The sequence below is a fragment of the Chanodichthys erythropterus genome, chromosome 11 (genome assembly GCF_024489055.1).
Source record: "Chanodichthys erythropterus isolate Z2021 chromosome 11, ASM2448905v1, whole genome shotgun sequence".
NCBI lineage: Eukaryota > Metazoa > Chordata > Actinopteri > Cypriniformes > Xenocyprididae > Chanodichthys > Chanodichthys erythropterus.
In genome coordinates this window covers 38,760,242-38,770,972 of record NC_090231.1, presented here as the reverse complement: position 1 = coordinate 38,770,972, position 10,731 = coordinate 38,760,242, and the positions used below count along the sequence as shown (strand labels likewise).

Below are 10,731 nucleotides of genomic sequence, written 5' to 3'. Positions count from 1 at the left end.
CTAACTGAATTCAGCTGTTCTGAAACTGAAAACTCAGTTTCCCATCTCAGAGTAAGTCAACTCAGAGTTCAAGTTTTAACTCCGAGTTGGTTGAACCTCCTTATTGAAATGGGTCCCAGGTCAGATCATAGTTCTTTTTTTACAATACCTTTTTTAGTTTTAAAGCAGCTTTTTAGAAAGTAATGATATTGATGTTTATAATATCTTCTTCATGCATTATAGTCGCATTCAGCAGATCAGAGCTGGACGACAATATTACATGGTCAGTATTGTGGTTGCTACCAGCAAAGACTGTAAATAGTGTAAATATTTTATAGCTATACTGTAAATAGCTTTATTGACTGGGAGGTTTTGAAGTGGTGGATGCTCTTTTCTGTTATTTTCTTTTGTTTGTAGATAACAATGAATGTTCTACTGTTTCTCTCCTTTTAAATTAATATATTTACATCTTTAACATTTTGATTGTTTGTTGTTTTGGGCCTGTGCCCATCCGTGAACACCAACCCTGTTTACAAAAATAAGAGCATTAAAATAAATAATTTATTCACGCAATCATTTGGGTAACTGGATCAGTGACAATTACACAGTGCCAACCACTAATACTGGCACCGTTGAAATATGAGCAAACTGGAAATTCTTTCTTGTTTATCATTTTGGTGTTTTGTTCAAAATATAATATGTGGTTAAGGAATTTATTGATTCATTATCTTAAATATAATGACTTTTTCTTAGTTAATTTATATAAAATAATTCAATTTCTAAACAGCCGGCACTATTGTGTAAATTCATAAATAGAGATTATAAAAATTATTTATTTATTTACATTTGTAGGCTAATGTCCAAATGTGTGTTTTTTTTTTTTTTTTACTTTTTGTACTAGATGAAAGTGCCTTTTTTCTTCCAAGTGGATTTTTTCTTCCAATTTTTTTTTAACATAAAAAGTCTCTTTTTTGCTGAATTTCAACATTCACACTTGACCACTATGATAAACACATTTGACAACTATGATATCAAACTACTGTACTATAATATGTATCACATTCATAGGGACGCTAATATATGGAATTATGCACAGAGAAAGAATGTAGAATGAGCTCAGGGGAAAAAAAAAGCCAGACTCAAACCTGCACCACGCACAAACGTGCTCGTGCATATCCGTTTCAAAACACCTGCAACGCGCTGCATAAATTGTGTGTGTGTGTGTGTGTGTGTGTGTGTATGTGTGTGTATGTGTATGTATGTGTGTGTGTGTGTGGTTTGCGCAAGCGCAGTGTGAAACGAGGACGTAACAAGGAAGAAGTCCTCTTTTTATCGAGCCTGGCATGAATACATTTCAGTGTAACTGGGGTAAAACCTTAAGCTTCTTCACTGTTTTTGTTGTGGCACTCGCCGCTGTTTTTCAGTATCTGGAGAATTCAGAGACTGTCGAGATCCCAAGGTGAAGTAACGTTAATTCAATACGGACTACAACTGTCATTTCTACAATACTATATAGATACTGTATCACGATCAGTGTTGGGTTACTATGCAGTACTGGTTGCTTTGATGTAATATTGTTGCTTTGTCTTTTTTTGTACTGATTGTATTGTATCCGGTATTTTTCTGCAGTACGTAATCTTTCTGATTGTCGCACATTTACCCGACACAACCACGCCTCAAAAGGATGCCATATCCCCTCCTCTTTATTGTGTCATTAACATGGTCAAATACAGAATAATAATAATAATAATTAAGAGCGTGTGCAAAAAAAGAATGTGCAATAAAATAATGAAAAAAGGTTGAAAGTAATTATCTTGTTTTCTCTCTATATTCAGAGTTAATGTTTCTCAAACGTATTCAGCTAAATTATTTACCACGCCCCTACTGAAACTGCTGTACAAATATCACCAGTAAGACAAAAACATCCTGAGACTTGAATGCGGCTCAAGGGGATATTCAGGATTTTGAGCCACTGTTTGTGTTTTGCTTTGAGGAACAACTTGATTCACAAAGCAGTTATAACTAATAGCACACCTGTTCATTCCAGTACACCTGTGCAAATTCTGCAGAGTCACTGTGATGTTGTGAGATTCAAATGGTTATGCAATCATTTCTACAGAATGGATCTAAACGCAATGGAAGAGAATTACCGGCAGAAGAACAGAACATGCTTCATTCTCGGTGCTTCTGGTGAGACTGGAAAGGCACTCCTGAAAGAGATAGTGGAGCACAACATCTTTTCCAAGATCACTCTCATTGGACGAAGGCAGTTAACCTTTGAGGATAAAGCCTATGAAAATTTGGTAATGTGCCAAGTTCTGTTTATGTACAGTAGTCCAAAAAGAATATCATTGCATTGCGTAACAAAAGATCTTAGACCAGAGTTCATGTTTGCAGATGCCATTTGGTGTAATAATTTGTTGTTTAATGTGATAAAATTTTGCACATACACTGTTTGGAAACGCCCTAGAAAAGTGGGGGTTTGTACAATATGTGCATGAATCCTATTTAATTTGTGATAATTTTGCACTGATAAGGGACAACACAAACTACGAAAACATATTTTATTACATAAACAGTTTATACATAGAAAAAACTTAAATTTTCAATTCCTCAAATTATCCTCCATTAGCATCTATCTGACCTAAACTGGGTTCTAATTGGTTCATTGTATTCTAAACTTAAATGGCAATCAGTTGTTGAAGCTATTAAGGTGTTCTGACCCAAAAATCTTTTACAAACCTGAGCCAAGTTTAAACCAGTAACCAGTCATCACAGCTGACTTTGACATGTATATACTGCCATTATTATGTAATCAAAATGAAAATTATTATTGCTGGTCTTCAATGATAATGTCAAGTTACTTTAATGTATTTGCACCAAAAAATGATATTGTCCAAAACCACACTTTGCCAGGGATGTTTCCAAACTTTTGGAGGGCAGTGTATTTTTAAATGTTATCAGGGATTCAGTACTTAGCATTCATTGGCCTTCAACCCCTTCTCTTCAGGTGCAAAAGGTGGTTGATTTTGAGAAGCTGGAGGAGTACGCTGAGGCTTTCCAGGGCCATGATGTGGGATACTGCTGTCTAGGAACAACCAAAGCCAAAGCAGGAGCTGTATGTTTCAGATGTCATCTGTTTGGACTGTGTAAATGGACTCTTCTCCTGAACTTTAGTTGATAATGCATGAAATTAGGGTCTGTTTCAACTAAAAAAAAATATTAAACATAAGCAACCTTTTGTATAATAACAAAGATCATTATTGGGAATAAATGCTGAAAAATTGGCAATGTAAGTAAAGATGAAAAACACAACTTAAAGGATTAATTCACTTTCAAATTAAATTTTCCTTATAATTTACTCACCCCCATGTCATCCAATATGTTCATGTCTTTCTTTCTTCAGTTGAAAAGAAATTAAGGTTTTTGATGAAAACATTCCAGGATTTTTCTCCATATAGTGGACTACAATGGAGCCCAAACGGTTAAAGGTCAAAATTAGTTTCATTGCAGCTTGTCATATACAATATTAGAGTGCAAGTATATAACAATTAGTTCAAACTTTGACCTGTGGAGGGCAGTAATACACTGCTGGAATTCTAATAGAGAAGAAGAAGAAGAAGAAGAAGAGAGCTAGTTCAAGGTTAAAATGTTTATAATTGTTTTTTAGAAAATGAGTGATGGTTTCTCTAGATAAGACCCTTATTTCTCATCTGGAATTGTGTAGAACGTTTTGAAGCTGCAATGAAACCTTGAATGAAATTTTGACCTTCAACTGTTGGGCTCCATTGAAGTCCTGGAATGTTTTCATCAAAAACCTTAATTTCTTTTCAACTGAAGAGAGAAGGACATGGACATCTTGGATGACATGGGGGTGAGTAAATTATCAGGAAATTTTCATTTGAAAGTGAGCTAATCCTTTAAAAAGATTTTTTGTTTTTGTTTTTGAGAACGTCTCGGGTTACGAGTGTAACCCTTGTTCCCTGAGTAAGGGAACGAGACGCTACGTCGGATGACATGATGGGAACCCTCTGTATTTTGTGTTCGTGAAGCACCTCTGTATCCAACCAATGAAAAGACGTGACGTCAGAGACGGGTGACGTCACGGATCAGGAAGCTATAAAGCACACCTGAACACAAAGCACGCCAGCTTCTGTAAAATGTCTGAAGCAAGCGCACCAGGTATGCAGGAGATACGGCCACGTGACGTAGCGTCTCGTTCCCTTACTCAGGGAACAAGGGTTACACTCGTAACCCAAGACGTTCCCTTTCGTGGGAACTATCGACGCTACGTCGGATGACGTGATGGGAACGCAATCCCAACTATGCCGTCTCTCCGAGTGCCTGGCTGCTATCTTGTAGCATCCTGGCCCCCGGAGTGATGTTAAGGTGAAGATTGTAAAATCTGATAAAGGTGTGCTGGGATGACCATCCAGCCACACCACAAATGTCGTCCATAGAGACACCAGATAGGAGAGCTCTGAACGCGGCCATACCTCTCGTGGAGTGAGCCCGCACCATCAAAGGACACGGGCTCCCCACCGTCTCATACGCAAGTGAGATGGCCTCGACCACCCACTTGCTCATCCGCTGTTTAGATGCTGGGCCCCCCTTCTTAGGGGACCCATAACATACAAACAATTGTTCTGTTTTTCTCCACAGGGCAGCTTTGTGAACATACGCATCTAATGCTCTTACAGGGCAAAGCAGATTCTTCCTTTCCTGATCCAAGTTTGCGAAAGGAGGCAGGCAGAAAGCCTCAAGTACAATGGGGCCTGGGACCCTCATCGGACCTTTGGAACATAGCCCGGCCTGGTATGCAGAAAGGCTTTCACCATACCAGGTGCAAACTCAAGACAAGATGGAGCGACTGACAGCGCTTGTAAATCACCAATTCTCTTCAAAGAAGAGACGGCCAAGAGACAGATAGTTTTAAGTGTCAAGAACTTGTCTGACACCTCCTCTATTGGCTAGAAGGGAGCCTCAGCCAGCCCTTGGAGCACAATAGTGAGGTCCCAGGTCGGGGTCTTTGTGCACACCACAGGTCTCAACCTGAGTGCACCACGGAGGAAGCATACTACTAGGGGGTCTCGACCCAGCGAGGAGCCCCCTATAGGGATATAATGAGCCGAAATAGCGGCCACATAAACTTTCAGCGTGGAAGGGGTTAAACCTTCCGAGAACTTTTCCTGAAGGAACTGAAGCACGTCAAAGACAGAAGAATGGACCGGGTCCAAATTATGCTGTTCACACCACACAGAGAACAATTTCCATTTATATAAGTACAACTTCCTCGTGGAGGGAGCTCTGGAGTGAAGGATGGTCTCCACAACCTCGGTTGAGAGACCAGTTCCTATGAGCCTTGTCCCCTCAGGGGCCAGGCCCACAGTTTCCACATTTCTGGGCGGGGATGGAGAATCATGCCGCCCGCTTGAGACAGGAGATCCTGCCTGAGAGGAAGCTCTAAGGGAGAGCCGTGAAGTAGAGACATTATGTCCGAAAACCATATTGTGGTCGGCCAGTAAGGGGCCACCAATATTAGGTCGACCTTCTCCTGGCGAACCTTCTCCAGAACTCCCGGGAGCATTGAGACTGGGGGGAACGCATACAGACGTAGCCTCAGCCACGTCTGCAGCATGGCATCCAGCCCTAGAGGTGCTGGGTGCTGAAGTGAGTACCACAGAGGGCACTGAGCTGACTCCTCTGTGGCAAAATAGATCGACTTGAGCTCGACCGAAAGTTTTCCATATCAACTCCACCACCTCGGTGTGGAGTTTCCATTCCCCCGGTCTCGCGCCCTGCCTCGACAGGGCGTCTGCTCCCACATTCAACCGCCCGGGGATGTAAGCTGCTCTCAGCGAGAGGAGCTTTCCCGGGGACCAGAGGAGGATGCGACTGGCCAGCTTGAATAACAGGCGAGACCGCAAGCCCCCCTGATGGTTGATGTATGAGACCACCGCAGTGTTGTCTGTGCGGACCAACACATGGTGATCTCTCAGGTCTGGGAGGAAGTGTTTTAATGCAAGAAACACCGCCATCATCTCCAGCCGATGTATGTGCCAGGAGCGCTGATGGTCCTCCCAGAAACCCTGAGCCGAGCGACCACTCATGATCGCCCCCCAGCCCGTGAGGGAAGCATCTGTCGTAAGCATTACACGACGACCAGAAGTCCCCAGCACGGGTCCCTGGGATAGGAACCAAGGCTTCTTCCACATGACCAGAGCACGAAGGCATCAGGGCGTGACTTTGATCATGCGAAAAGGATTTCCCCTCGGGGAAAACCCCTTGGTCCTGAGCCACCACTGTAGGGGTCTCATGTGCAGAAGGCCAAAAGTAATAACGTTGGACGCAGCTGCCATCAGACCCACCAGTCTCTGAAACTGTTTTACAGTGAGTGACTGGCCTAACTTCACCCCTTTCACAGCCCCGAGAATGGAACTCACACGAGCAGGGGACAACTGCGCCTGCATCGTGGTGGAATCCCAGATTACACTTAAGTAGTTTGCAACCTGACTCGGGACCAGCACACTCTTTTTGGCGTTGAGCCTCAGCCCAAGCCTCTTCATGTGCGACAGAACAACATCTCGATTTTGAACTGCCAATTTTTCTGTTTGAGCTAATATCAACCAATCATCGATATAGTTCAGCACGCAGATGCCCTGGAGTCTCAGCGGAGCCAGCGCTGTATCCACGCACTTCGTGAACGTGCGGGGTGAGAGGGATAGGCCGAACGGAAGAACCCTGTATTGGTAAGCTTCGCCCCCGAAAGCAAACCTGAGGAACTTCCTGTGTGAAGGATGGATGGATACATGAAAGTATGCGTCTTTCAGATCTATCGCTACAAACCAGTCCTCGGACCTGATCTGAGGGATGATCTGTCTGAGTGTAAGCATTTTGAATTTCAGCTTCTTTACGGATCGATTTAGCACACGTAAATCTATGATCGGACGCAACCCTCCATCCTTCTTCGGAACAATGAAGTAGCGGCTGTAAAAGCCCAACATTTTGCTGTGAGGGGAAACCCTTTCTATAGCCCCTTTTTGCAAAAGCGTTGTTACTTCTTGCTCCATCACCAGAGACTGCTCTGGGGTTACCACCGTAGGAAGCACCCCATTGAACTTGGGCGGTCGTGAACCGAACTGAATTCTGTAGCCCTGTTCTATCATGAGCAGCACCCACTTCGAAACATTCGGGAGATTTTTCCACTCTTCCAAATATTCTACTAAGGGAACCAGTCTCTCGAGACTGGTCTCTGGTGTTTTTTGAGCACTTGGCTCGTCTATCTGACGCGGCGCACCGGCAGACAGACGAATCACGTGCTGGCCGACCCTCCTCGGAGGATCGGTGGAAACTGCTGTGCCCTGACTCACGCTTGGTGGCAGGGTTTACAGAACGGTCCCCTGAGGGCACCGAGGAGGACCCGATATCCGAATCCCCCCGGAGGGGCTGCCCTCAAGAGATCCTGCACTATAAATGTCAGGACCTCTTCTTTGAAGCCTTCCGAGAGATAATGACGGTCCTCAGATCCGTCCTACCTCCGGACTTTTAAATTCCTCAGAATTTAATGTATTCAATATTTCATTTAATCCTCAAATTAAATGCAGCCAGTTCTTATATAAATATATATTTTTTGAACAGACTGAATATATTTAGAATACAAAAAAGAATTATAGCTCGTAATAATTCGCAAGGTATTTTAGGGAAAGAGAGAAAGGGAACTCCCGTCTACTCAGATCCCTTAATATATACATACACATACACACACATGCATAATTACGGATACGTGATATATGCGCAGCCTCGGCAAACGCAAGACCCGAGCCGTATTTTCATTCTTGCAGACTTAATCTACGCGCTGCCTCGGCAACGCGAGATCCGAGCCATATATTCTTTAATGAAAACTCGCCCTGCCTCAGCAGAAGCGGGACCCGATCCGCGGGGAACACTGGAGCAGTGTCCTGAGAGCGAGTTTTTACAGTGCACACAGACGGCTCCCTCGAGAGCTGCCTGTGCTCACTCCCATTTCACTGCTGTTTCTCGCCATAATACGTGTCTTTTTTATATATAAATATATGGATTGGTGTGAGATACTCTTGTCCTCAGACGAAGAGATCTTGACTTGTTTATATGTAATAAGACAAACAACACCAAATAAGACACACAAGATACAGAGAGCGCTTGCTGAAGACAACAGAAGCTGGCGTGCTTTGTGTTCAGGTGTGCTTTATAGCTTCCTGATCCGTGACGTCACCCGTCTCTGACGTCACGTCTTTTCATTGGTTGGATACAGAGGTGCTTCACGAACACAAAATACAGAGGGTTCCCATCACGTCATCCGACGTAGCGTCGATAGTTCCCACGAAAGGGAACTCTAATGATGCTAAGATGCATCCATGCAAGTCCATTTCCTCTGGTAAATGTTGTTAATTGCATGATAAATAACGTAACTTGTTCCATTTTGAATGGGCTACAGGAAGGGTTTGTTCGGGTGGATCATGACTACGTACTCAAGTCTGCAGAACTTGCCAAAGCAGGAGGTTGTTCCCATTTTCACCTAGAGTCCTCTAAAGGTGCAGATAAAACAAGCAGCTTTCTCTACCTGAAAACTAAGGTATTATGAAAACCAATGCAACATATGGTCAGCCTAGCTTTGTTTACTTTTTATGGCTAAAGAAGGACAGTTTTGTGTTTTAATGTGCTTGCAGTAACACTGGTGTATTTACAGGGTCAGGTTGAAGCAGAAATTGAAGACCTTGGCTTTGAGCGTTTCTCCATCTACCGGCCAGCGTGAGTCCTTCTACTTTTTTGTTTCTGAATTACAGATCCAAGGAATAAAATCTGTTGTTATTTCTGAGGCCATACATATTTGTGTTGTGCATGTCTGCTTGTTCAGATATTTTAAAACCATCATTTGTTCTGTAGCTCAAAGTTGGTTGCTTATTTGTAGGGTGCTCCTGGTGGACAGACAGGAGAGCAGGCCGGCTGAGTGGATGGCCCGGAAATTTCTTGGTGCATTCTCCTCGGTATTCCCTACCGCAATGTCCATCCCCATCACATCCGTTGCTAGAGCTATTTTTGTCAACACACTTAAAGATGGAGAGCAGAAAGTGGAAATTCTTGAAAACAAGGCCATATATGAACTTGGTAGAATTGGAGACAAAAAATAACACTTTCATTTTCACATTTTTTAAACCAAGTGCAATTCTGGCATGGTGTGATTCATCAGCAAGATAAGCCAAAATATTGTTTTAATGCAGTTTACTTGGATTGAATGATCATATTATGTATTTTTACTTGTTTGTTCTAAATAAGGGTTATATGTGCTGTTTCTATGCTTTGCTTTGGTGCTTTTGTTTGGTATTTAATTGTTTATTGATCTGGAAAAAATAAATTATATTCATACTCGACCACAATTATTATATAGTAATATTTTTTTGTGTGTTATGTCTGAAAAGTGGGTTAAAACATTCACCTATTGTTGGTCATGATCAGTGTTGGGAGTAATCAATGCATTACTAAGTAATTAATTACTGTAATTTCAATTACTTTTCCTTTGAAAAGTAAAGTAAGGGATTACTCTTATTTTTCTGTAATTTAATTACAGTTATTTCTGATGTAATTGCACTAAATACTTTATATAGAATATAGAACAATTCTTTATAAAACAAATATTGGATTTAACATCAAAATTTAACTTAAAATGTATACTTTTAAAGGGATAGTTCACCCAAAAATGAAAATTTGATGTTTATCTGCTTACCCCCAGGGCATCCAAGATGTAGGTGACTTTGTTTCTTCAGTGGAACACCAGTGATGATTTTTAACTCCAACTGTTGCGGTCTGTCAGTCTTATAATGCGAGTGAATGGTAACACAATTTATAAGAGTCAAAAAATATGCATAGACAAATCCAAATTAAACCCTGCGGCTCATGATGACAGATTGATGTCCTAAGACACGAAACGATCGGTTTATGCGAGAAACCGAACATTATTTATATCATTTTTTACCTCTAATACACCACTATGTCCAACTTATAAATTGTGTTACCATTTACTCGCATTATAAGACTGACAGACCGCAACGGTTGGAGTTAAAAAACATCACACCTAGTCACCTACATCTTGGATGCTCTGGGGGTAAGCAGATAAACATAAAATTTTCATTTTTGGGTGAACTATCCCTTTAATGTAACCTCCCTTTAAATACATTGGTCAGTTCATTTATTAATAATTTATGTAGTTTTATATTATTTATTTGCATTAAAAGAGCAGTTTCATGTCTATCCTTATATTGTTCAATTGGTCAAGGTTAATACGGAATTTAGAAAGTAATAAGTAGTGCAATACTTTTAAAAGAGAGTAATTAGTACAGCAATCACATTATGTTTTTCCTTCCTGTCTAATTTATCCATGAAAATGCAATTCAAATCGAAGGTTTGTGAAGAAACTACACACAAAAGGTGAAGAAATAAACACAAAAGTTAGTGCACAATTTAAGCAAAAGCCTTGCATTAAAAAAAAATATTATATTTTTTATAAGCCTTACAATATTCATTCCAAGTCAAAGTCCAAAGTTTTGACTGGTAAGTAGTATGTGTTATTCTAAACACAAAGAACGATACGTTTGGGCTAGTCAAAGGTGCTGGGTTGTAGAGGAGCCTAAATAAATCACTACTTTTTGATGTTTTGTTATCAAGAGGCGTGCTGCATGTTATTATTGAGAAAACAGCGACCTCACATGGCGACAAAAG

At 41.3% G+C, this 10,731-nt stretch overlaps 1 protein-coding gene across 2 annotated transcripts; it reads left to right on the top strand.

Annotated features, from left to right (window-relative positions):
* Positions 1-1,234: 1,234 nt before the first annotated feature.
* htatip2 (HIV-1 Tat interactive protein 2) lies at positions 1,235-9,384 on the top strand. 2 transcript variants are annotated; one of them, XM_067400980.1, is made up of 6 exons: positions 1,235-1,347; positions 2,099-2,282; positions 2,990-3,097; positions 8,453-8,590; positions 8,705-8,766; positions 8,927-9,384. In XM_067400980.1, the coding sequence occupies exons 2-6, from the start codon at positions 2,100-2,102 to the stop codon at positions 9,144-9,146; spliced, it is 711 nt and encodes a 236-aa protein (XP_067257081.1). In that variant the 5' UTR covers positions 1,235-1,347; position 2,099; the 3' UTR covers positions 9,147-9,384. The 2 variants fall into 2 exon arrangements, with proteins under 2 accessions (XP_067257081.1, XP_067257080.1); XM_067400979.1 differs by having other exon boundaries at positions 1,270-1,438.
* The last annotated feature ends 1,347 nt before the right edge of the window (positions 9,385-10,731 follow it).

Excerpts from the sequence above, each read along its gene's own strand:
- htatip2 (XM_067400979.1), top strand. The coding sequence starts at position 1,323 with ATGAATACATTTCAGTGTAACTGGGGTAAAACCTTAAGCTTCTTCACT. Across the intron at positions 1,439-2,098 it reads GAGACTGTCGAGATCCCAAG|AATGGATCTAAACGCAATGG; the intron begins GTGAAGTAACGT and ends TCATTTCTACAG. Across the intron at positions 8,591-8,704 it reads TTCTCTACCTGAAAACTAAG|GGTCAGGTTGAAGCAGAAAT; the intron begins GTATTATGAAAA and ends GTGTATTTACAG.